At 54.3% G+C, this 25912-nt stretch overlaps 3 protein-coding genes across 3 annotated transcripts; all 3 read left to right on the top strand.

Annotated features, from left to right (window-relative positions):
* The first annotated feature begins 3875 nt into the window (after positions 1–3875).
* HOXD11 (homeobox D11) lies at positions 3876–6518 on the top strand. The gene is made up of 2 exons (XM_023259477.2): positions 3876–5022; positions 5775–6518. Exons 1-2 carry the CDS (start codon positions 4242–4244, stop codon positions 6008–6010), a joined length of 1017 nt encoding a protein of 338 aa, XP_023115245.1. The 5' UTR covers positions 3876–4241; the 3' UTR covers positions 6011–6518.
* HOXD9 (homeobox D9) lies at positions 6092–21923 on the top strand. The gene is made up of 3 exons (XM_019839123.3): positions 6092–6229; positions 18797–20581; positions 20927–21923. The coding sequence occupies exons 2-3, from the start codon at positions 19786–19788 to the stop codon at positions 21166–21168; spliced, it is 1038 nt and encodes a 345-aa protein (XP_019694682.2). The 5' UTR covers positions 6092–6229; positions 18797–19785; the 3' UTR covers positions 21169–21923.
* On the top strand, positions 8344–16890 carry HOXD10 (homeobox D10). The gene is made up of 2 exons (XM_003990888.5): positions 8344–14581; positions 15927–16890. Exons 1-2 carry the CDS (start codon positions 13627–13629, stop codon positions 16202–16204), a joined length of 1233 nt encoding a protein of 410 aa, XP_003990937.2. The 5' UTR covers positions 8344–13626; the 3' UTR covers positions 16205–16890.
* Positions 21924–25912: the final 3989 nt, after the last annotated feature.

Raw genomic sequence — 25912 nt, forward strand, 5'->3', positions numbered from 1 at the left:
GAAGCCAGTTTGATGTGTGTGTTAAAAATATTTTTAAAGTAGCTCCTTGAAGAAAAACACAATGGTGGTGGGGGGGGGGGCGGGGGGCGGGTAGGAAGCCAGAGGTTCCTGAGGCCCTGTCTTTAGAAATGTTTTCCCACCTGATGGGGCTCAGGGAGGCGGTGGTACCCGGAGCTGGATCTCTCTCCCAGAACAAGGGAACAAAGGCGGAGGCCACACTCAGACCTCTCAGACCTCAGGTCCGGAAAGCTGGGTAAAAGACTAGGAAATCAGACTTAGATGCAGACCCTACAGTAACACAGAGAGAGAGTTTCTTTCCCATGTATACCATTAAATCACCATGTTCTTTCTCTTTAGCCTGGGATGTGGGGTGGGAGGAGAAATTCATGGAGACCACTCCCCAAAGAGATCGAAAGGATTCTAAGTGTAAAATCTTGACTGTTGGTTGGGGCTTCGGCAGTGTTTTTTCAAATCTATCCCTTTTACTGACCCGCACAAATACAAAGGCAGTGGTGTCCTCTCTCCTTTCCTAGCCGAAGTCCTGTCAGGGATTTGGAACCACGACGAAATTCGTAAGAAACAAACGCCGAGAGAAATGATGCTGAAATCTGAGTGCTCAACATTCCCTCGCACAAAGACAAATGCGTCCTCCGAAATGCGGCAGTCCAGGCAGGCCTCTTGATCAAGAAAAGGGGTTTTAAACGAGAAAAAATGGCTTCGTCTGGCATTCAATCGGCTGCGAGCTCAGAGGGCCGACCGGGGGATTCTTAAGGCCTGGGGGCTCTTCCCGAGGGAGGCGGGCTGGGGAGGCTTCCGGGAGGCCGGCGGGTGGAGGAGAAATTCAGAACCGTTGTAAATATTCATGTCTGCGGGGGTGGGGGGGAGGGTGCCTCTTCACCCCGCCTCTCCCAGCTGCATTCACCACCACCCCCCCTTCGTGGGGGGGGGGGGGGGCACAGCGCCTGTCCGATCGTCCTTGGACAAAGGTGATCTCCCCACATTTTTGTTCTCCGGTCATTTGACTTAGGGAGTCCATTCCAAAGGTTCTGCTGGGAAGGGACTGGCTCTGGGTGTTTTCCCCCCGCGTTTCTCCTCTTCTTTCGTTTCCTAAAAGAGCATAAATAATTAAAGTTTGGCAGGGAGGAAAAGCTTTCTTGCAGAACTGTAGTGGCAATAAATGAAATGACTCAGAATCCCTTCCCCAGTCAGCTTTTACGAGGGCTGCCAGACAGTGTCTGTTCACGTTCTCCAGATACCAGGGGCGCCCTGACAAAGTTAAGGTCAAGTTAGTGTCTTATCTTGGGTGGCTCAAAATTACCGCATCGCGTCTGGGCGCTGCGCGGAAAGCTACCACTCGCGGAGCAGCTGGATGTGCCGGGAGGGTCGGATGCGCTCTCTGTGCTTCGAGTGGGGCCGCGCAGGCAAGGACAAGGCCACAACGCCGGAGTCTTCATGGTAGGTTCTCGCGGGACGCGGGGGTCGGGAGGCTGCGGTTTTCCTTAGGTTTCGGGGTGAGGATCGAGGAGGGAGCTAGGGCAAAAGGCCGTAGCGGGCCGGGCGGAAAATGAAAGCCCAAGGGTGGGTGTGGGGGCGGGGGTCCGCGCTAACGCGCAGAGAGGGGTCCGCTGCCCCTTCCCCTGTGCACCCGCGCGCCGCTGCAGATGGCGCACCCTCCCCCGCCAAAGCGCGGCTCCAGCCGGAGCCGCCATCGCCATGTCGTTGAACTTGAATGGTTCCGTCCTCCCCATTTCCCTCTTCGGCGGTCAGCAGGCTCCGCTTTGGGGGCAGCAGGCTGCCTGCGCCCCACCCCGTACGAAGAGAAGGTGCGAGAATTTTCCGCACTCCCAGACCCATAAAGACTCGGCTGCGGGGGTGGGGGGCGGGGGGCGCAGCCGCTGCCCTGGGTCCTGAGCGGCCGCAGGGCCAGTGTGCAGTGTCCGGGGAGCCATTTTAGGAGAGAGATCCAGGGGCGTCGACCACGAACGAGCCCGAAAGGGAGAGGCTTGGGCGGGGGATGGAGATAGGAGGCAGATAAGTGTGCTGGCGGTCTGGACTGAGGAGAAAGGGGCGAGCGGGAATCTGGGCGAGGGTGCCAGCTGGGAGGAAGGTGCACAAAACGATGGGTAGTTTGGGGGGCTGGGGGAGCCTCCTTGCCCTCCAGTCGCCACCGACCTGTTTGCGCAGCGTTCGGAGGAAAGCAGAGGTGGGAGGGGGGCGGAGGAAGAAGAGTGGGAGGGAGAAAAGGAGGGAGGAGAAAGAGGAAGAGGGGGGGACAACGGCCAGAAAATAGATATGAGCTCCGATCACCCGCCTTTTCTCTGTCTGTCGGCATGGTGGGCAGAGCTCACCACACGGGCACTGCGGCAGCCGGGGCCAGGGAGGGAACCAGCTTCTCAGCCTGCGTCGCCCGCCCTGAGCGTAGGGTTGAGGCCCAGAACCCAGTTCTGGGATTGCCTGGGCAGAGGAATCTTGGGTACAGGGGCAACTTCTTGCCCTCGGTTCTGGGATTTGGGTTTGGGGAGCTTCTTTCTGAGAGACTGATTCTTTCCTTTGGAGAGCTCTGGCTCTCCCAGAGGCCGGAGTCCAGGCCTCGCCCGGCCCCACGGGGTAGGAAAGAGGGACACAGCGGCAGCGGAGGAAAGTGAGGCCTTGGTGCAAATGGATGGGGGGCCCTGGGGGTCAAGTGGTACAGGGAGGCTCAAGCAAGGAGGAAAGAGCTGCTGAGAGCACTCCCCCCTCCCAGAGCCACCGGACCACCTGGAGGAGCCCCTCAGTGATCATGCCGGCCCCAAGGCACCGCAGGAGCCTGGGGGAGACTCGGCGGCGTGGACGCGTAGGCCTTGGAGGGGCTCCGAAGCAAAGAAGGGGCTGGATGTGAGGCGGGCTGGTCCCAGTCCAGGTCAAAAAGCAGAGAGGGTGAGGAGGGTGGAGGCGCCAGTGGTTTGTCTCCGGTTGGTAGGGAGTGGGAGGCCAGGCACCTTTAGAGTAGGGCTCCAGATCCTTTTGTTCACCAGACCCCCCACCTTCTAGAGGGGCATGGGGCGTCTCCGCTGGCTGAACTTCCTCCTTGCGTTAGCATTGGGAGAGAAAAGGCAGAGAGGCGACAGGGAGAGCACAGAGGTGGTGACACACAGCTAGGGGAAAGGAAGAGAGAGGATCAGGGGACAGAGAAAGGAAAGGAAACGAGGAAAGTAAGAGGAAGGAAGAAGGCAAGAGGATCGAGAGTCAGATGCTCTGCTGACTGAGCCAGCCAGACACCCCAAGGAGGCAAGAGGAAACAAGAGCAGGGAGTGGGAGAAGAGAAGACAGGAGAGAGAGATGTGAGAAAACTGAAGGGAGACGAAGGAAGGAGAAAGAGAGACAGGAACACAGAGAGGAGGAGAGAGGGCGAAAGATCCGAGTGGGCACCGAGGCCCTGGCCTGGGTGAGCTCCTGGTAGGGTTTTGGCGTGGGGTTTTTTCTGAGGCTGGCACTCGCATTCCCGGGGTCAGGAATGGAGAGAGCCAAGTTATTCCGCGATAAACGCGCAGGGCTGAGAAATATGTAAATCAGGGCTCCTCGCGCCCCGAGAGTGGCGCAATTACGCCCCTTGAGCAAGAAGCAACAAGCTCCTGGCGGGCAAGCTGCAGAGGGTGGCGGCGTCGCGGGGGAGGGAGCGGCTGCAGGAAGAGGTGTGGGGGGTGGGAACCTCACAACCTCACACCTAGTCCCCTGTGCCCTGGGCTGGGGCTCCCCCCTCCGCTCTCCGCTTCTTTCCCTTCCCCCTTCCTCCCCCTTCCTCCCCCTCCCTCCTCCTCCCCGCCGGCTTCGGTCCGCGTACTTAAAGCGGCGCGGGCGGGCGGGCGCGGGCGGGCGGCCCAGCCGGGCGGTGGCAGATGCACCCAGCAGTGGCAGCCGCCGGCGGCGCACAGGTGACCGGCCTGCGGCGCAGCCTGATCTGGGGGCGCCCGGAGAGTGCCGGCTGGAGAGGGAGACCGATCCGCCCCCAGCGCGCGCGTGTCTCGGCGCCAGGAGCCGTCCCGGGGCGTGTTGGCGAGAGCTGATATAGATATAAGGACATTTCTCTCCATGGCGTCACGTGACATAATTACCACCAGAATCAATCAAGATGAATTGCACGTCAGCGCCCGGTGGGGATTTTTGCTTAGTTGATCCTGGCCCAAGCCTCTTGTGCAATCGATGGCTCAGGTTGGCGGCGCGGGGAGCGGCCCGGGGCTCGCCGGCGCGCACGCCGCGGAGCCATGAACGACTTTGATGAGTGCGGCCCGAGCGCAGCCAGCATGTACCTGCCGGGCTGCGCCTACTATGTGGCCCCGTCGGACTTCGCCAGCAAGCCGTCGTTCCTATCGCAACCGTCGTCCTGCCAGATGACTTTCCCCTACTCTTCCAACCTGGCGCCGCACGTCCAGCCCGTGCGCGAAGTGGCCTTCCGCGACTACGGCCTGGAGCGCGCCAAGTGGCCGTACCGCGGCGGCGGCGGCGGCGGCGCGGGGGGCGGCGGCGGCGGGGGCGGCCCCGGCGGGGGCGGCAGCGGCGGCGCCGGGGGCTACGCTCCCTACTACGCGGCAGCCGCGGCGGCGGCGGCGGCGGCGGCGGCGGCTGAGGAGGCGGCCATGCAGCGCGAGCTGCTCCCTCCCGCGGGCCGCCGGCCGGACGTGCTCTTCAAGGCGCCCGAGCCAGTGTGCGCCGCGCCCGGGCCGCCACACGGCCCCGCGGGCGCCGCCTCCAACTTCTACAGCGCTGTGGGCCGCAACGGCATCCTGCCGCAGGGTTTCGACCAGTTCTACGAGGCTGCTCCCGGGCCCCCGTTCGCCGGGCCGCAGCCCCCTCCGCCTCCTGCGCCGCCACAGCCCGAGGGCGCTGCCGACAAGGGCGACCCCAAGACGGGGGCCGGTGGCGGCGGGGGAAGTCCCTGCGCCAAGGCGACCCCCGGCGCGGAGCCCAAGGGGGCGGCAGAAGGAGGCGGCGGCGACGGCGAGGGGCCCCCGGGGGAGGCGGGGGCTGAAAAGAGTGGCGGCACAGGTAGGCACCCGGTGCGGGGTGGGCGGCTGGGCCGGGGGGCCGCGGGCGCGGGGGGGCGGCGGGGGCCTCCCTCTGCTTGCGCCGTTTTATGTGCTGCTTTATAAGCGTTCGAAGGGGTTTATACATCCTATAAGATTTCCCGGGCCGTTGTAAAGTGTGTTTACGATAGGAAACCAATTTAGGTGGGCTTAAGGTAGACTTCGAGGGGACATTAATCGCTACAGAGAGCTTTTCCCCAGTTTGGGGGGGTGGGGTGGTGCTAGAGACCATGGAGTGAGGGAGGGGAGATTTCAAGCCACTTGGTGAATGTGGACACTGGAGCCTCCTGCTTCTAAGGGGGGTGGGGTGGGGGGATCCTTGAACTGGACTTTATCCAAGCCTCTGGCTGACGCGCGCTGCTGGCTGGAGTCGGAGCAGATGCCCCGGCGCGCTCGTGTTTCTCTCCCTTAGGGTTCCAACTCAGAGCCTGCCTTGCCCTCTGCTTCTCCGCCTCTGTGCCAGTGTGTGTGTGTGTGTGTGTGTGTGTGTGTGTGTGTGTGTGTGTGTCCGGGCGTGTACACACGTCCACGCCCGCACTCTCCTGTGCCCGCCCATATATCATCCCCCACGACGCAAGCAGGGTCTTTCAGCTGCGGCAGGGGACGTCCCCAACGGGCCGAGGCCTGGCCCTCGCTTGGGCCTGGGCCGCAGGGCGGGTGGGGGTGGGCAGTCAGCGGTGGTCTCTCTCACCTCTTGGTTTCTTTGCCTTGCAGTGGCCCCCCAGCGGTCCCGGAAAAAGCGCTGTCCCTACACCAAGTACCAGATCCGCGAACTGGAACGCGAGTTTTTCTTTAACGTGTACATAAACAAAGAGAAAAGACTCCAACTCTCTCGGATGCTCAACCTCACTGACCGGCAAGTCAAAATCTGGTTCCAGAATCGAAGAATGAAAGAAAAGAAACTGAACAGAGACCGTCTGCAGTATTTCACTGGAAACCCCTTATTTTGAGAGCTCCAGGAAGCACCCCTCTCCCCGAGCCCCACTCACCCACCCTCCTCCCCAGCAACCTGCCCTCGGCAGGCCCAATGTCCTTGGGTTTAATGACGCCTCTTCTCTGTGGAACTCCACGATTCCTTCCCACGGTCAACTCGGGACCTCCCAGCGACCACTGCTGCCTGCGGACGAGGCCGGGGACTTGGCCGAATGGATCCTAATAAGGGGAAAATGGTAAATGCAAACGTCCCTTTACAATTTTACCGCCAATGTGCTGTTGTTCTCCCTCCCTCACTCTGAGTCCCCGTGGGGACGCTGTGGGATCTGTAGAGAGTTTAGGCCGCTGGGTTGGTTGGAAGGCACTTGTTTTTGTTCTGAGTTTAAGGGACCCGACCTTCCCCCTTGGTGAATGCAGATTATTTAAACTCTGGGAAATGTACCTTTGGTCTGTCGTATCGAGGCATAAGTCACTGTGTTTTGTGTGAATAAATGGTTTCTAGTAAAATGGAGGTTACAGCTTCAACACACTATATGATTTTTTCCTCTTTAAAGAAGTTTATTGTCTGATTAGGGTATTTTAGTAGCCAGAACCTTCTCCCATATGCAGCTGAAAATCAAGTGAAATGCTTTTTGATCCTGCTGAAATAAGAGTAGCTCTCTCTCACCTTCTCTAGGTTACACTCATGTTAAAATTCACTCTAGAGATGAATTTCTGAATCGAGGGTGGGACCCAGCCATGGTGGTGCTCCTTCCTCCAGGCAATGAGGCTGGGAGAGCAGGACCTAGGAAGGACGTCTCCTCCCCCCTATTTCCCAGCTTAGTGAACTTGGAATTTCTGAAAAGGCAAAAACCATTTAAAAAAAAAACTTGTTAGACAATCCAAATTCACTCTTAACAAGCTGTCAAGGAGCCAGGGTCCCCCCCCCCCCAAAAGAAACCAAGGTTAGAAACCTTCATTGAAAAAAATAATAATTTGCCAAAAGGAAGTTACCAATGGTGGAGAGGGCTTGGGGTCCTTGCTAGTGTCACAGCGGGCCTGCAGGAGAGGAGGTAAGACCCCTCCCTGCAATAGGGCCTGAGGCTGCAGACCCACTCCTCACTGCATTTATCGCTTCAAGTTAAAGAATGTGGTGGGGGCTGAACAGCACTTTATGTTGCAGGGCCAGGCCAGGCTGTTTACAAAACCTTGAACTGTCTAGACAACACCATAAAAGCCAAAGTTCTAAACAGCTTAATTGGGTTATATTATACACCTTCTGGTGGGCCCAAAAGAGATTTCCGCAATGTGCAATAAACTGTAGGAGTGAGAAAAGCATCTCTTTCTCTGAAAAAAGTAAAGTGAATCTTATGACTCTTAACCTCTCCTAAGCCCAAAGTCAAAAACAAAACAAAACAAAACCATAAGGTGTACAGGACCCCATGCATCTTCAGAGGACGTATGCATTTCCAAATGCAAAATTTTTTTAATTGCCAAAGTTTGGGGGGGGGAAGGAAAAACATAAGTGCATAAGTGTATGCCTTTGAACTTCCAAAATGTCAAGGTCATCACCTTTAACCTTTCTGAATAATTAGGCGCCTTAAGGTTCTTCTGTGATATTCAGCCGCCACCCACTCTCACACACACACATGCTTACACATATCCAGACCCCCACATACATTTATGACCACACAGAATCATAACAGGGGCTCACCATAAATCTAAGCAAATTCCTAATTTCAGGATCAATAACCTTAATTTCCCTTCAAACATTTGTGTAATTCGATAGCAATTGACTTCTTTTTTAAATACTGGTTAGATTAAAATGTCTACCAGCATGTTTTTTATACAGCTGGTATATACTGAGGTGGGTTTTTTCTGGGGGGGGGGGAGAGGGTGTCATAGATAGCAGTCCCCTTTGCTGTAATGAAGAACCATGACTTTAAAAGCAGGCGTCTGAAAGAGGAAGCTCTAGTCAGATTTACACCTTCGCTATATTTGGGGGGGGGAGGGGAACTGTTGCCCCGTCAGATAAATTATTGTACTTTATGCAACAAAACTAAAAATATTTGTGCTGTTTTCTAAAGTGCCCCCTCAACCTTTGGTGAAAATTGCAAGAGAAACAAAGCCTACAATTGAATAATTTCGTTCGGAAGGGGATTCCTTTGTGTGGATTTCTGGACGTCCGTTAAAATGTCAGTGCCCTAGTAGTATGATCGTTGCAGGATCTTAAAACTGGTTTATTTCTCTCTCTCTCCGTGTGTCTTTTTTTTTTTTTTAACTGCGTCTAAATGTAGCAAGCTTGTGTGTCCACCCTCTTAGGTAAGCCCAACCGAGAGATACCGTTTCCCGTTTGCATGGCCTTGGAGAGCCACACGGGGGCGTGCTCACGTTCCAGAAGCCGCGTTTGGCGGAATAGGCCGCGGTACCGTATCTTTCCAATACTGGATTCTAATAGGCAATCTCAGCCCGTTAGAAACCGGCGGCCCCTAAGGTATTTGTTTGCTGTTTGTTTGTTCTCAGCAGCCACGAGGTGTGGGAAGTTGTATAAAGATAGAGAAAAAGGAGCTACCCGGATTCCTGAAATAGACAATCACCTAATCGTTGTCTTCCTAAAGATAAGGCTGTCGCAAAGAATACCGTAGTATAACCTGGTGGTGTCGAGGAGAGATTTTTTAGAAGACAAATATGTGCATTTCGAAATAAGCCATGCCACTGCGAGTTAATTAAATTAGAGAAAATCCATTTTCTTGTTGGTTTGAGTATGAAGAAGGATACAGGGTAGGACCAACTCCTCCCCAAAACAGCATCCGCCTGGTACGCTCTCCGACCGCCTGAGATGATTAAAAGGCTTTTGTTTAAGACAGATGAGGGCGCCGGCAACTTAGCTGAGTGTGGTCTCAGAGAAAATGAGCCATGAGCCGCGTTGGGACTGAGGGGGTCGTTCTGGGCGAGGGAGTGCCCCCCAATCGAGCGGTGCCTGGTGCCCGGTGATGGGAGGCTCTGGCAGAACTATGAGTTGGGGCGACAGGGTCAAGCTGGGCTTGGTGGCTGCGGGTAGCGGCAGACCATCCCGGGGAAACATTTACACTACAAGGTGGCAGAGAATGGGGGTTGCATTTGAAGCAAACGAGCTTTGCCTTTGACAGAATCCTGGACATTCTTCCCAGCCGCCTGCTGGCCTTGAGCACGGAGTTTGATTTTGGCACCAGCTCTTGGAAGCGGTTTTCTTGCTGCGTGTCCTCCTTGTGCCCCATCCCCCTTTTGCAAAGCCCCTGACTTTGGGGAGGGCCTCTGTCACCATCCTTGTCCAAAAGGGAGGTTCCAGAAGGGAGGGCTGCAGGACCTGGGCCGTTCTAAGGGAAGGTGGCTATGCCTTCTTTCCCGAAGTTCATTGTGAAGCGCCTCCATCCCCCAGAATTAGTGCTGGCCTCTTCGGCTCCGCTGTCTCTCTCTCCTTTCTCCAGACCCTGGACCAAAGGCCCTGGGTCCACCCCTGGGAGCCGGCATCGGCTTCAGGGGAGGCTGGGGCGCCACGAGCCCCCAAGTGAGGCGTCAGCCAGAGGCATAGGTGTTCCCCGCGGGCACCCCTGACTCCTGTCTGTCTGACCGCGGGTCGGTATCGTGAAGCGACATTTCTCTCTCGGAGCCTGACCTGGGCCTCAGTCCAGGTGGGGCGAGAACTCTCCTCCCCAAATGTCGTTGTGTTCCTCTTTAGGCAGTTGCAGCGGGGGTGCACGTGGCCTTTCGGGGGCGGGGGTCTCTCGGCCTTGGCTGGCAGCCTTCCTCAGCCAACGGGTGCTCGGCAGTCCGCAGTTCCCTTCCTAGCAGCAGCGCCCTACATGGGCCTGAAAAAGGACAGAGGGTTGGACCAGGACTTAGGGGGGCTGCAGCGCCAACCCCTCCTGACTGTTCAGAGCCGGTGGCGCTCGTGGAGTGTGGCCATGTATCTTGAGTCACCGAGGTCTCAGATCCTGAAGTGGAGGGAAAATGAGCCAAGTAGGAATCTTTTGTGTCTGTAACGGAAAGAGGCTCCCCAGCGGCCAGCCTTTTTGCACAGTCTCCACACACTCTTCATTGAGGTGGTGGTGGCTTCCACAGCCTCCCCACTTGCCCCCCTGATTGCTTTTCAAGTTGCCTGGGAGGTGCACAGTGCAACCCGGAGGGGCTCCCTGGGGAAGAAGCCTTTAAAATTTGTCCCCATCCGCTCTGCCCCCCAAAGAGTGACACAGCCCTGAGGCCACTCAGGGCCCGAATTCAGGGTGAACCTAGGAGTCCCCAGGTCTACTCAGGCCCAGGGTCACTGCTCTTCTTCCTGGTGACAGAGGAGCGCAGATGCAAGCCACTTCTTGATTACAAATGCTAATTTCTTGCTAAAGCGACCCTATTAATTTTTCTCTGGGAAGAGCTGTGCCAGGGAGAAGGATGTCTCCGCACAAATATGGATATTCATCTCCTTTATAGCGCGATATTGATTTATTATTAATGGTAACTGCTCCAACTGATCTAAAGATGATCGAAAACAGCAGCTATGGACCTACATTAAATACTCGTAAGCAAAATACAGGCTGGCCCCGAAAGCCACTGCCTTTTCATTCCATTTGCCCCATGTTAGTTAGCCTTAGAGTCTTAGCCAGATGTTCCATCCTCCCAGGTCCAGATCATCCTCCTGTATTCTTTCTATTTTGCTCAATTTTTATGATAAAATCGCCCTGAAACACTGGAGTCTCTGGCCTCAAGGAACTGGTCTGAAGGCAGATATTTGAGAAAGAATGAAATAGAATTTTGTGATAATAGATTCAAAATTATATCTGATACACGTTTTCTGTGAACGAAGAGGACCTATTTAAAGCTTCCAGTGCGGGGGTGACTTAGAGCCCCAAGCCACTGAGAGTTGAAACAGAAAGGCCCCCAAATTCGGAAGGCAGATCTTGTTTGTTTTGGCTCACCGCTAGACCTACCCGCTCCGCAAGGAATTGCTGGGTTTTCGCCTAATGTTTTCTTCGTGTATAAATAAAGATTATGAAAGGGCATTTGATGGGCATAAAATTCCCGATTAGATTAAACAGTCTTGTCTCACGAGTGGGATAGGGAGAATTGGACATCCGAGTTCCAGGCAGCTCCCCTGGCTGAGATGCAAAGGGACGGCAGTCCTGGAGCGCCAGGCTGGCGTCAGGGTGCCTGCCGAGAGTGTGTGCAGCGGGCACTTTGTCCAGCCTTGGGCACGCTTAACCGTGGCCGGGATCATGATCTCCACCTTGTGATAAAACCATTTTGGGGGTGATGGTCAGCGGCTGTTAGCTTTGAACAGGACTGTAGCAGGCTAGAGTGAAAAGTTGGATTTTTTTTTTTTTTCTCCTGCTTTCCTCACCGCCACCTCCCCATCCTCAAGCTTAAAATCAGCCACCCCTGCGGAAAGGTAATGTTTAAACCCCGGGCTTCGCCAGCCGGCATCCCGCAGCCGGAGCAGTTAGAGGCGCCAGGCTTTTAACCTGACAATGATGTTGTATTTGAACAGCTGCGTAAAGGTTTAAAAGGTCTGTCTCATTGCCACCGTGGAGTTTTTTAAAAGGGGTTATTGTTTGGGCGAGGGCACTTAGAGGGGACAGGCAAAGTGGTCCCAAGGCCGAAAATAATGTTCAGCGCCTGTTTCCACCAGGCCAGGGGAGATTCCTTTTGGGGAGGGGGGACAAAGGGTTTATTGGAAAAGGTTTTTGTGAAGGAGTGAGCAGGCTCCTAGTTCCCCAAGAATGCTGAGACGCGTTAATGAGCATCGGGCTCCAAAGAAATGTTCTGCTGAGGCGGAAACCCAATTTGCCCACAAGTTCAGTCTCTGGGCCTGAAATCCAAGGCCAGCCCGCACAAGGCGAGTGTGGAGAGAAGAAAACACAGACGCCTTCCCGGACCGAGAGAAACTGGTTCCCAATCAGGGTTTCTGGGGCCCTTTTCCTCTCTCAGATGCTGGGAAGGGGATCTGGGAAGCCCGAGGACGGCTCCTGTGCCCTGGCCCGGCCCCTCGCCTAGGGCAAGCCTTTGGAAATCAAGGTTAAAGCTCCCCGCTGCTGCCCCGAGGCCGGGGCTTCCGAAGGGCGGCTCACCCGCCTGCAACCAGAGAACAAGAAAGGAAGTTGTTGGAGAAGTTTCTCATAAAACTCTGAGTTTCCATGGTGGTGATGGTGGTTGTTCTTTAATGAGCTCGACCACAACCCCAGACCAAATCCTCTTTATAGAACTTTCCGTCACCAAAGGAAACAGAGGACTAAGGTTCTCCCACCTCCTTTTTTTTCTCCCTCCCCTTACCCAAGCAAACCGGTGTCAAATAATTTTAGCAATTGTCCAAAACTATAAAACTCAACTTCTGACAAAAGTATAGCTTTTAATATTTGACGATTTGTGTTAAAACAAAAATTGACCTTCTTGGTTAGTAGCGAAGGGGAAAAATCAATAGTATAATTTTCAATAATTCATAAAGCGAACGCCATTATGCTAAATCTTAACTATTAATCTTATCCTTTACAAAGTCTCGATTGATTTGTTAATAAAATATCTTCCCGTGTGTGGCAACAGCGGGTATAACTCTTTAAAAACCTTCAGAAGCAAGAAAATTACCAAGTAGCCCAAGAATGTAGATGAGAATTTTATTGATCGCCCTGATTCTTCTTAATATGTATTAATAAATTCCACAACCTTTTGTACCTTGCACTTGTCAGAAACCAATGCTTTTACAAAATCCATAAAAGGAAAACATATTTTTCTTGGCAGAAGAACCAAATGACACCTTTGCATCTCTCTCTGTCTGCTACTCGGCCCAGTCAGTTTTCTAAAACTTCTGGAGTCTGTGGGCGAGAGTTTTCCCCTTTCCTTGCAAAAAATTCTTTTCTTTCTCCCTCCCTTCCTTCCTCTTTGCTCATTATTATCAGGGTGTGTGGGGAGGGAAACCTCGGTTTCGTTCTCCCGCTGGGAACCGGAGGGACGCTTTCCAGGATAGCCCGCTGCTGGCGAGGGATTGTCTCCGGGCTGAAAGCTCCCAGCGGCCCGGCCGCAGAGGTCGGGGTGTGGTTCCTCCGACTGCCGAAGGCTCCAAGGCTCGGAGAGCCCACTGGGGCGCGGAGGGGCCGGGAGCCCGCATCTCCCTCGGGCCGGAGTAGGGAATGGACAGCGCCAGAGCCGGCCGGTCCTCGGGGCTCCGGGCTGGCCAGCTGCTTGGCCTCTTAGCCCTCGCGGCTCTTCTCGCCTCGGCTCCCCACCATAACTTGGCCGCGTCTTTGCGTGAGAGATCTTTACTGTGGCTCCCTGGGGTGGGGCGTCGCAGAGCCCGGGGAATCCGACTCACCTTCCCAGGCTGCCCGGGAGAAACTGAACCAGCCGGGCACCCACCCCCCGCCCGTGCCCCGGCTCTGGGGCGCGTTCTGCCTGGGTGTGTGCGGGGAATGCTTCTGTGAGCTGGCGCCACGGCACTGCGGCTTCCCTCCCCGCGCGTGTCCTCCCGGAGGCCCCTCTGGCCGAGACTTTCCTTCCGCCAGCGGGGCCCGGCGGCCGGAGCGGGGGGACGCGAGTGGGGCTGGCCGGCCGAACGAGCCCCGGGGAGGCTGGCGGGCGACGGAGAGCGCTGGGCCGGTTGTCTCCAGCGCGCACTATCACGGGCGCGTAGTAGATGTCGCTGTTGTCCGTGCTTACGCGGCCGGCCGGCCGGGCTCTGGAGCACGTGACCTGCGAGGAGGCTGCGGCTCAAGGCCATTTTCAAATCTCATTGGCTTGGTTGTCATGTGGTCGGCAGAGGCATCCACAATTACACGGGGAATGTTTTCCTAGAGATGTCAGCCTACAAAGGACACAATCTCTCTTCTTCAAATTCCTCCCCAAAATGTCCTTTCCCAACAGCTCTCCTGCTGCTAATACTTTTTTAGTAGATTCCTTGATCAGTGCCTGCAGGAGTGACAGTTTTTATTCGAGCAGCGCCAGCATGTACATGCCACCACCTAGCGCAGACATGGGGACCTATGGAATGCAAACCTGTGGACTGCTCCCGTCTCTGGCCAAAAGAGAAGTGAACCACCAAAATATGGGTATGAATGTGCATCCTTATATACCTCAAGTAGACAGTTGGACAGACCCGAACAGATCTTGTCGAATAGAGCAACCTGTTACACAGCAAGTCCCCACTTGCTCCTTCACCACCAACATTAAGGAAGAATCCAATTGCTGCATGTATTCTGATAAGCGCAACAAACTCATTTCTGCTGAGGTCCCTTCGTACCAGAGGCTGGTCCCTGAGTCCTGTCCCGTTGAGAACCCCGAGGTTCCTGTCCCTGGATATTTTAGACTGAGTCAGACCTACGCCACCGGGAAAACCCAAGAGTACAATAACAGCCCCGAAGGCAGCTCCACAGTCATGCTCCAGCTCAACCCTCGCGGCGCGGCCAAGCCGCAGCTCTCGGCCGCCCAGCTGCAGATGGAAAAGAAGATGAACGAGCCTGTGAGCGGCCAGGAGCCCACCAAAGTCTCCCAGGTGGAGAGCCCCGAGGCCAAGGGCGGCCTTCCGGAAGAAAGGAGCTGCCTGGCTGAGGTCTCCGTGTCCAGTCCCGAAGTACAGGAGAAGGAAAGCAAAGGTCGGTATGAGCAAGTTGCCACCCCAGCGGGGCGTGCAGCCCGGGAACCCGGCAGAGAGGGAGCGCCTGGGTGCCCAGCGTCGAGCCGGGGCAGCTGAGGCGGGGCCCGACTGGCAGGTGCTGCTCCTCCCGGCTTTTAGAGGGGCAGTCTCAGTCTCGAGAAGGTCCCAGCTTCTCCCCGGCTGCCCTGGCCCTCCTGGCTAGTCCTGGCCCCACGCTGATGGCGCCTGGGCAGAGGAAGGGCTTGCCGGGTTTATTTTTCCTGAGCTAGACCTGAAATGCAACAAAAGAGGGCAAATGAGACCTGCGGCTCGTAAACACGGCCCCAGAACCTCCTTTCTCCCGCTCAGATTTGCAGTCCCAGCTTTGCCTTTCACCCAATGATGATTTTAAGGTGGTCCAAGGCACCGTGTTCGTGTTCAAGTGTGTGCACCCCGCATCCTGCGAGCTTGGGGGCGGCAATGGGAACGAGATGACTGGGCTGACTGGCGCTTGAGCTGGGGAACAGGGCTCCCTACCTCTGCGGGGCTGGGTAACCTTGGCTTTGTCTGGGGAAAGTGCCGCAAGCTTTGCAATCCATTTGCAAAGGGGGCAAAGGCTGAAGGGAGGAGAATGGAATCTGCATGGGCTAGGGCAAAGAGCCAGGGGCTCTGGCTTTTTGAGGAGGAACCCTGCCCCAGAGCCTCTCCCCCAGTGTCCAGAGGTGGGCCACAGTAAGAAGCTCGGGGAATGCTTTTGTGTGGAGACAAGAAGGTATGAGAATTCAAGAAATTCTGGGGAGTACCTCAATGCCCAGGCAGGTCGGAGAAGATGCACTCAGTTCCTTGGTTATCTTTTGAAAGAGAAGGGCGACTATAAACCTGGTTGTGGGGCTCCCCGCCTGCGCAGGAGAAGTGGGGAAGAAGTGGCAGCCTTGGGGATGTGAGGCAGCAGTGGGGTTGGCAGTCTTGTTCAGGCTGTGGTTTGTTTCTTCCACTCCAGCCCTGTTGTGAGCTGACCACTTAGAACGTTGCTGGGGAGATCCTGAAAGTTTACTATTGTACTAATGTTTTGTGCAGGTCAGAAAGTTGAGAGAGAAAAAGAGAGAGGGAGAGAGAGACAACCCTACTAGCATCGAGGGCGAGAGTACCCTCCATCGTGTCGTTGTGGGCATTTAAACTAATCTGGCATCAATTACAAATCCCTTCCAGGGCCCACCTCATAAGAGGAATGTTTAATACCAGCATTTCCCAAAGCGGCCTGGCTGCCAGCGGGGTCATGGCCAAGGGTACATTTGAACAGGCTGAGAGAGAGAAAAAAAAAAATCTTGATTTTTTTTTTCTTCTTCTCCCTTTAATTTTGTTAGAGGAAATCAAGTCTGATACTCCAACCAGCAACTGGCTCACTGCAAAGAGTGGCAGAAAGAAGAGGTGCCCTTACACTAAGCACCAAACGCTGGAATTAGAAAAAGAGTTCTTGTTCAATATGTACCTCACCCGCGAGCGCCGCCTAGAGATCAGTAAGAGCGTTAACCTCACCGACAGGCAGGTCAAGATTTGGTTTCAAAACCGCCGAATGAAACTCAAGAAGATGAGCCGAGAGAACCGGATCCGAGAACTGACCGCCAACCTCACCTTCTCTTAGGTCCCAGGCCCGTCGGAGGCCAGGATCGGAGAGGGGGCACCGCGTTCCAGGGCCGAGTGCTGGAGGACTGGGAAGGCGGAAACAAAACCTTCATTGCTCTTTGTTTTTTGTTTTGTTTTGTTTTGTTTCCTGCTAGAATGTGACTTTGGGGTCATTCTGTTCGTGCTGCAAGTGATCTGTAATCCCTATGAGTATATATATTAAAAAAAAACTAGCACGTGTAATTTATTATTTTTTCATCGTAATGCAGGGTAACTATTACTGCGCATTTTCATTTGGGTCTTAACTTATTGGAACTGTACAGCCTCCATCGGTCCATTCATCCATCCAGCAATGTGACTTTTTCATGTTTTTCCTAACACAAAAGGTCTGTGTGTGTGGTTAGTCCATGATCTCATGGCGTTTTGAATACATCCAGTACTTTAAAGTACTTAAATTACATATATATTTAAAAAAGATTACGAAAACCCACAAGCTTTGGGGGGAGGGGGACTAAAAAAGCACATTACAATGTATCTTTTCACAAATGAACTTAGCAATTGTCCTTGGTGAGATGGAATATTGACGACTTATGCCTTGTAGCCTTCCCTTGTGGTGCATCTGTGGTTTGGTAGAAGTACAACAGCAACCTGTCCTTTCTGTGCATGTTCTGGTCGCATGTATAATGCAATAAACTCTGGAAACGAGTTCGCTCCCTCTGCTTTCTGAAACGGATGTATGTTTCGGTGGAAATGAAAGCCTTTGGTGAGATTATCTTCCTGTTAAACTGCTTGTTTGGGGGCAGTCGGGGGAGGGGGCGGTGATAGAGGGCAGGGGGAGAAAGATAGGAGAGGCTGGAGGAGGCCTAGGGCGCTAAAATTTGGCAGTGGCTGGGGGAATGATAATCCAGCCTGGGTGTGCTGGCTTCATAGTTGGGAAGAAGGGGAGTCTTCTCCCCGCCTCTCCCACCCTCCCCCCCCCCCACCTCCCCAAGGTAGTAACAGAATTGAATTCTAGATGGGTGTGAGTTCCCCTCTAACCAGAGCCTGGTAAGTAAGCCTGTGCCCACACTGCTTTTTTCTTCACAGCACCTCATTTGTGTGTTTTCCTGTCTTTGGTTTTGGTTGTGTTATTTTTTTAATACTTTTAGTGGGGTCTTGGCGATTTCTGGCTGGCACGCCATCGTCAGGGCTAGGTTGAAAGCGGTCTTGCCCACCTGGAAGCCGCCGGGCCTCCATTACAAGAACAAGGACAACCAGCAGCTAGCATTGCATCGGATCCAGTTCTGCTCCCCCTTCCCTCACCCCCACCCCTATCCCAAGCGCAAGACAAGCCAGGCCACAGCGAAGCCGAGGATGGGTGAGTTTTCCCATCCCACTTTGCCCTGGTTTCCTTGTGGAAGGATTTTATGTTCAGTCATTACCTTTTAGGGTCCCACACGAAATTTTCTTAAAGGACGAAATTTTTTCCCCCAGGTAATGCTCTCTCTATTTAATTACAAAACGCTGGTTGGAGCCACTGTCTCTGGGAGGCAAGAAAACGTACAAAAGGTGACTGAGAGAGAATTTGCAAATGAACATGACTTCCCATGAAGTCCAATGTTCCAGCTGCCGACACAGCTTGGAAAACTCCAGCCAGCCTTCACCGAGAGAGTCCAGACTTATCTAGTGCTGCCTGGGAGAAGGGAGAAGAGCTGACAGAGAATTCGTTTCCCCAGGTTGTGCTGTGGTTGCAAAAGCTCTCCACCAGCTTCAAGCAGCCTCACAGAACACGGCCTTTTCACTTCTTCCTTTTTCTCCATAAAACTATCTATTGAGGGGCTCTAGGCCTTACAGTTCTCATCCAGGGAGTCAATGGGAGGCTCCGTATTTATTCAGGGTTGTAAACCTCCTCCTGAAAACCAAGAACCTTCCCCAGTTCCAAGACAGAACCCTTTAGGGGAGCCATTTCCTAGGGGTGGGAGAGGGAAGGCTCGGAGTCAATGCCAGGTTGGGAACACTGGGATAGATTTGCCCAGACCTCCATTGGTTGGGCAGGAGAAGGAGGGCAATTTTAACTTATCCGTTTCCTCCCTGCAATGTGGGGAGCGCCATTAGTTGTTGACAGGGGGCCGTGTCTCAGAGGAAAACCCGTGCTACAGGCAAAGGCATCTCTTCTGGAACAAAATCAGAAAGCCATTGGCAAAGGCAATCAATCAGGCCATAAGGAGCCATTTACCCCCTTCCTTTCCGGGGCTCGAGGTGGGCTGGGATCCCTCCAAGGGTGCTCTGAGCAACTTGTAGAGTGAGGAATATATTCTCTGCCGCCTGCTCTGGGGCTGCTTTTGTCTCGGCTCCCAGCGGCGCTTCCGAGGCTTTGTACCATGGATTTGGGAGTGACAATGGGCATTTCCCTCAGATTCAAGGCTGCCCAGCCTTACCTCTGGAGGGGGGGTGGGGTGGGGAAGGAAGAAGAAGAATTCAGAAGACAGTGGCCCAAGGACAACCACAAGAAGCGGTCCTGGCCCCGGGAGATGCGGTTCCCGCTGGCCTCTTCAAGGCAGGGTTGGGGCGGTGGATGGGAGCGGGCCTGCGCTAGCATTTGGGTTCTGCCCTATGGCGTGTTCTCTTCCAGGGCCTTTCCGGCAGCCCCGGAGGAGACAAGGCACCCTGGCCGCCACTGTCTTCGCGGTGCCTACTCGACAGCCTGCCGGCACTTCCGAGGGCACACAGAAGCCCCACCGGTGGCCAGCGAAGCACCCAGTCGGCGGCCCAGGCCGCCCCAGCTCACCCTTCGGGCCGCGGCGTGTGCCCAGCCTCACGTCGGGGGTGTGTGTGGCTGCGCGGGCGTGTGTGAGTGCGGTAGGGGGAGGAGGCCCTCGAGCTGCTCCATCCGTCCGTTTTATTAGGGACACATTAATCTATAATCAAATACACCTCATAAAATTTTTATTGAAAGGCATAATATCATTACAGAGGTCTTCCACCTGTTTTAAACAACACGACAAGCTGTGAGAGAGCGTGTGTGGGTATGTGAAGGGAGGGGCGGGTTTGGGTAGGGAGAGAGGCACAAGGAAAAAACTCCCCTCGGGCGCCAGGGGGCCGCCTCGGAAGGCCGGCCTGGCTTGGGCCTCATCCCGCCCTGCGCTCCCCGGGCTGCTCCGGGCTCTGGCCGAGCGCTCGGTGCGCCCTGGACACGCTGCCGGTGGCTCGAAGTCCAGGCGCTAGGGAGGCAGCGTCTCGGTTCGAACTGCAGGACCGAGGACGGCTAGAGGAGACGAACAAATAGTCCCCAGCGCCTCCTCCGGCCACGGTCGGGCGTAGTGGTTCCAGCCACCGCCCGGCTGTCCGGGCCCGGCCGGACCGAGCCGGGCGCACGGACCGGGCTCACGCGCTCTAATTGCGGCGTTTATGTTGATGATGATATATATATATTTTTTAAATCACAGCAGCCCCCAGTTTAGCGGACTGATTTACTCCCGGTATTGGTAAATATGATCACGTGGGCCGCGCGACCAATGGTGGAAGCTGCAGCCTGCGAACTAGTCGGCGGCTCGGGCGCCGGCGGGGAGCGGCGCCGCGGCGGGCAGTGTAACCTTGGGTGGGAGCGCACGGCGCCTCAAAATGTCCTCCAGTGGCACCCTCAGCAACTACTACGTGGACTCGCTCATAGGCCATGAGGGCGATGAGGTGTTCGCCGCGCGCTTTGGACCGCCGGGGCCCGGCGCGCAGGGCAGGCCCGCAGGTGTGGCCGACAGCCCGGCCGCCGCTGCCGCCGAGTTTGCCTCGTGTAGTTTTGCCCCCAAATCGGCCGTGTTCTCCGCCTCGTGGTCCGCGGTGCCCGCTCAGCCCCCGGCGGCGGCGGCGATGAGCGGCCTCTACCACCCGTACGTGCCCCCGCCGCCCCTGGCCGCCGCCGCCTCCGAGCCCGGCCGCTACATGCGCTCCTGGATGGAGCCGCTGCCCGGTTTTCCGGGCGGCGCGGGCGGAGGCGGTAGCAGCGGCGGCGGGGGCGGAGGTGGCCCGGGCCCTGGTCCCAGCCCCGGCCCCAGCGGCCCACCCAACGGGCGCCACTACGGGATTAAGCCTGAAACCGGAGCGGCCCCGACCCCTGCCGCCGCCGCCGCCACCTCCACCTCCTCCTCCACTTCCACGTCTTCCTCCTCCAAACGGACTGAGTGCTCCGCGGCCCGGGAGTCCCAGGGGAGCGGCGGCCCCGAGTTCTCCTGCAACTCGTTCCTACGGGACAAGGCAGCAGCTGCGGCTGGGGGAACCGGGCCCGGGGCAGGGATCGGGTCCGGGTCTGGGGCAGGCGGCTCCTCGGAGCCCTCGGCTTGCAGCGACCACCCCAGCCCAGGCTGCCCACTGAAGGAGGAGGAGAAGCAGCATCCGCAGCCGCCGCAGCAGCAACTTGACCCAAGTAAGTGCAAAAGAAATTGCCCCCTGATTTATTGCTGAAACCTGTAAGGCTCGAATGTGCAAAACTGATAGTTTTACTAACCTATAAAAACGTCTAGACGCCTACCCTAGCCTAGGCGAGCAACACGCATCCATAAAAAGCTTCCCATAACCACCTACCCTCGGCGCGCGGTTTGTACGGTAAACAGAGCGCGGGCATTAAGGCTTTTTATGATAATTCCCCCCAAGTTGTGAAAAGCGGCCATCCTTGGTGAAATTAATTTAACGACCTCTCTCCCCCACCCTGTCGTCTCTCCTTGCCTCCCCTCCGCCCTCGATCCCCTTCTCCAAACCCCCCTCTTCGTAGACAACCCTGCAGCAAACTGGATCCACGCTCGCTCCACCCGGAAAAAGCGCTGTCCCTACACCAAATACCAGACGCTAGAGCTGGAGAAGGAATTCCTCTTTAACATGTACCTCACCCGGGACCGGCGCTACGAGGTGGCAAGGATTCTAAACCTCACAGAGAGACAAGTCAAAATCTGGTTCCAGAATCGTAGAATGAAAATGAAAAAGATGAGCAAGGAGAAATGCCCCAAAGGAGACTGACCCGGCGCGCCGCTGGCGGGACCACTCTGCGCTGCAAAAGCAGCGGGTTTTTTTTTGTTTTTGTTTTTGTTTTTTTTTTTGGTTTGTTTGTTTGTGGGTGCTTGATTTCCAGAAACTCTCCAGCGATTCGGACATTCCCCCCCCCCCTTTTTTTTTTTAGGTAGAAGTGACTGTGCGGTTGGTCTCTGTGAGGTATTTGGGGGACTCTGTATTTGCTCGCTTATGTGTTGGAGAAACGAAGTGGCTTTGGGGTTTCGCCTTTTCCCGCTCCCTCCCTTTCCTGACCCGTTGGTTCCATAGGAAATGCTATATTTTGTGAGTGCACGCTGGATTGAAGAGCCCTCTCTTGTGTAAATGTCCCCTATGTTTCTGAAAAGTGCTGTAGTTTAGCCCCCAGAGCTGCTCAAGCAAGGGCCAAGTGCGCCCCACTTCTGAGAATGAAGGCAGAGCGACAACCCTGGGGGGCCCGCCCAGGTTGCCCACCAGTTAGTGAAGTCCTCTTCCCTCAGAGAGCCCGCCGGCCCTCCGCTGAGACCTGAAATGAGGCCGAGAGAGGAGCCCAGGGCCTCTGGTGGGTCGGGGGTTTATTCTCAGTGCACTGGAGGAGCCGCTCTCTCCTGGGGAGGGCTCACCTCGCGTGGGCGGCCGCGGGTGTAGGCCCTCCGGGCTCCTGCCTGAGGACCAGTTGTAAATGTTACCGCTTCCTACCAATAAATGCTGACCTGATCAAATGGAGCCCAGACGCTGGCCCTGAACACTGTGTGCCTGCTTTCTCTTTTTCTCTGCAAAATACCACCCTCACAGGACTTCTCCCCCATCTCTGGGAGGGAGACACTGCTAAAAATCTGGAGCCCTTACACCTGAGAGGTCTGTCTGATGTGCCTCTGAGTCTCCCTTTGTGTGGGCAGAGGCAGCCAGAGCACAGCCTCTGGGGGGCCCTTGGCTGCTCTGTCTTTCCCCCAGCCTGATTCCAGCTTCTCCGCGAACTCTGTGCCCTGGGCCCAGTGTCAGCCTCACGGCAGTGCCCAGCAAAGTCCACGCCACCCCCCCCCCAAGCCAGGCACCCTCTCGCTGGAGCTTTGGCACACTGCACCCCACCTCTCCCGCTGCTGATGAAGTACCAGCCATCCACTCTCCTCTCTAAACAAGGGAAAGGCCAACTCTGTACTCGGGAGCAGCTCCCCCCAGCTCGTCAGGCTGGCTGGCTCCCGGAGGGCTGAGCCAGTTAGGCTGGGAACTTCCGCCCTACCCTCAAGAGCCCCAAAGTGACCTTAGCAGATCGAAATGGTCAAGTCTCTCCTCCTCAGCTATCCCCACCCCTTCTCAACGCCCCCTCCCCCCCAACTCAGTTTCGGTGACTGTTTAGCCCCCAGCTTGGCCCTCAGAGGGCCGCCTTCAGAGACTAAAATGAAGGTCATTGTAAGTGAGGGTTCGGGCCCAGCACAGCCTTTGCAGGCCTGAGGGGCGGCGGCGCCCGTGTGGCCTGGGCTGGGTGGAAGGCGGGGGGCAATGGCAGAGTTTGGGGGGATCCTGATGAAAGAGGGGACTTGAAGAAAAAGCAGAGGGGGGGCTGGGAGGGAAAGCCAAGGCCCAGATCCGGCAGAAGGTGCTGCTTACTCCCGCCCCTGCGGCCAACCCGATACCTAGGGCTCTTTGAAAACAGGAAGAGCCAAGGTGTCATAAAGCCATCGAGCCGGCGAGACGTCTGGAGGTAATGAGTTTACGACAGGCTCGGCGCTTCGCTTTGAAACCATCTCATTTTGATGTTGTGTTTGTGGGAGGAAGGGAGAAATGCAGACAAAACTGGGTCTTAAAATCGGGACAATAAAATATAAACAAGACTGTGTCGGACCAAGAAGGCAGGGGCTTGGGAGCCCCCGGTGAGGTGTGAGCACCTAGGAAATAAAAATGGGGGAGGGTAGGAAGGAGGAGATGATGTAGTTCTGATTTTTAAAATGGGCCTGGTATTAGAATTAGCCTACGGCGGGTGTCTCTTTACAATATTTCACTGTGATCTCCGTCTAGCTCGTTCTTTTCTTTCTTTCCTTTTTAATTGGCCTGTTATTTGGAGGTGTGAGAGTTCGTGATCTTGAGTCATTTACTCCGGCCGATGGGTCTCCCAGCGGCATGGCTGCAGAGCCGGCAGGGAAAAATGAAGTTACTTACGTGTCCTTTCACAAAAATACCTGGCCCTCCGCTCCAAACTTTGCTGCAAAAGTACTGTTGGAAATTATATCTACTTGCTTATAGAAAATGTAATTCTTACAGCTGAATTAGAAGAAAACATTTTTGAAATTGAGAAAAAGGCTAGCCTGGAAGGAAACAAGCTGATTAAAGCTTTGCTTTAACAAAAATTCAAGTGGAATGCTCAGTCAATTCCTTTCACTCTGTGACTTTTGATGTAAATTTAAAATCTCATTCATTGTGTATAGAAATTCCAATAAACACAGCCCAACAGGGCCTTTCCAGATAGCCGCTCAGAGATCCAGCAGAAAGCTTTTAAATTGGTTTCTATTTCTGCCTCTCCTGCCCCCAGATTGCCCAGCGATATGGGCCTGAAGGATTAAAATTAGGAAGTTAAAGTAGCAAATATTCAGGTTTTAATGCTAAGAGTAACATCTTTAAAAGCAAATAATAAAATGAGCTTGGGTCATTTCTTCGTTTTCGAAGTGCTTGGCTCCTCTGACCCAAAACAAAAACAAAACGTGTTACAGTTAATATTTAGAAAGTTGTAATTTGTTGGGTCTAGCCCGTCCTATAATTGTGGGCGATTACGGAATGGGGACCTACTGTGTCTGGCAAAAGAAGGGCTGGAAGCTTTCGAAAAAGACTATTGGAAGCTCTCGGGAGTACAAATATCTTTGGCGTTCAGAAGCCCCAGCTTGTTGCACTTGACTTGTTGACAATCAAATGGATGAAGCATTATTAGTGTCAGCGATCCAAGCCCCAGTCAAACTAAAGAACAAGATTAGAACTGCTTTGAGTCGAATAAAGGGAAGTTAAACTCGGTCGTTGGAGGCGGCATTTTGCCACTAGAGGGCGCTGTTGCTCCACTTTGTGATCTCGTAAAGCTGGCGTTGCGGCGGCGGATGGTTTTGATTTAATATATTTACAATCTTATTTTTAATTTCAAATTAGGATAAACTTAAGCAAAAATAAGCAATGTACACTATTAAGTTCTCCAGCCGTGTTTTTGTTAGGTATAAAATTTTGGATTAGTCAGGATTTCAGAAAATTTGGACTCCGGCACGGCTGAAACTATAAAATGTTATGGTTAAGTTAATGCATTCTATCAAAACAAACGTGTAGAAGCATAGATCTTTATTTACAAAGTTAATCGTGCCCTTTTCCCATTCAGATTATGAATAGAATGCTTGGGGGGGGCGGTGAAACTGTTTTGTCCCAAGAGGAAATGTTAGTTTGTAATGTTATCTTAATTAGGCCAGAACATGTAGAAATGAATTTCGTAGTGCTTGTGTTTCTTTTTCGCCCCCCACCCCGAAATCACACAGTTCTGGAAGGTGCCTTGTATAATTGACATCTGGGCTCGTTCTTCTTTTTCCCCATTCTATTCCAAAACCCACTCACTGGTCCAGAGTTTTAATACGCATACACACACATGCCAAACATTGAAGTTAAAAAAAAAAAATTACAAAGTTGGTTCCAGGGCTTTATTGAGAATACTTCTCTTTTAACTGGGTATTTGCAAGATTGGAGTACAAGTCGTTAACTATCAGAATCTATTTGTTCGCCTTCGGGTCTCAAGGAAGTTTTACCTGGCGATATCCAGCAGAAAACAACCCCCCCTCATCGCCCCCAGTCTCCTCCACTCCATGCTAATTTAAAAAATAAAGCATGCCCTTATCATCTGGAAATTCATTAACAATCCGTTTACCTTAACCATTTCCAGGCATTCCCAGTAGAAACAATTGAATGAGTATTACATACTATCTTGTTATGCCTTTCCATCTCGACTTCATTTTCTCCATTTGCAAAATATGATTCAGTCCTTTTGCAAAATATGATTCAGTCCACAAGGACTGACCTCAGGATCGCACTCCCAGACTGGACCAACCCACGAGTAGGGGGTAGTTGAAACGACTCGCCTGCTGCGCTTTTGGGGGCCGTCTCGGGTTTTTAGACATTTGTATTTGGCGTGAAAAGCCGGCGTGCTGTTTTAGTTTTAGCCGGAGCGTCCTCGGTGGGCTCGGGGCGTGTTTCCGAGGAGGTCTGTTCCCAAGGCTGGTGTGGGCCTGGTGCCCTCACAACAATGGGTTAACCCTAAGGGAAAGGGGTTCGTCCGTCACCCAAAGAACCCACGGAAAAGGCCGAGCAGGCGAGGGAAAACTCACTCAGCATAGACTCACTACATTTATTGGACATTAAAACGGGAGTAGAGAGGGGAAAAAAAGAGATGTGGAGGTCAGAAGATAGTTGGTGGTGTAACGCCAAGCGGCTTTAGACTGAGCTTCTAAAATCAGGAATATTTTGCCGATTCACACTGGACTTGCCCACATGACTCGGGACGGTTCTCTTCCTCACCGCTCACAAGCTAGGATGAGCCTTCTCTTTCCTTGCTTTTGGAAAAGTTAGTAACTTTTTAAGCTGAGTCTAGCGCCCGCTCTCAGCAGAAAGTTCACAGGCTTGGCAGATGGACTAGAATCGTTAGCAGACGATGGGCGCCGCCTTCAGCTGCCTGGAACCGGCGCGATCCGAAAGCCGGCCCGGAGGTTCGATGGGGGGA

Source organism: Felis catus, chromosome C1 (genome assembly GCF_018350175.1).
Source record: "Felis catus isolate Fca126 chromosome C1, F.catus_Fca126_mat1.0, whole genome shotgun sequence".
Classification (NCBI taxonomy): domain Eukaryota; kingdom Metazoa; phylum Chordata; class Mammalia; order Carnivora; family Felidae; genus Felis; species Felis catus.

Coding starts and splice junctions, on each gene's coding strand:
- HOXD10 (XM_003990888.5), top strand. CDS start 13,627: ATGTCGCTGTTGTCCGTGCTTACGCGGCCGGCCGGCCGGGCTCTGGAG. Junction 14,582..15,926: donor ACAGGAGAAGGAAAGCAAAG/GTCGGTATGAGC, acceptor TAATTTTGTTAG/AGGAAATCAAGTCTGATACT.
- HOXD9 (XM_019839123.3), top strand. CDS start 19,786: ATGTCCTCCAGTGGCACCCTCAGCAACTACTACGTGGACTCGCTCATA. Junction 20,582..20,926: donor GCAGCAGCAACTTGACCCAA/GTAAGTGCAAAA, acceptor CCCTCTTCGTAG/ACAACCCTGCAGCAAACTGG.
- HOXD11 (XM_023259477.2), top strand. CDS start 4,242: ATGAACGACTTTGATGAGTGCGGCCCGAGCGCAGCCAGCATGTACCTG. Junction 5,023..5,774: donor TGAAAAGAGTGGCGGCACAG/GTAGGCACCCGG, acceptor TTTGCCTTGCAG/TGGCCCCCCAGCGGTCCCGG.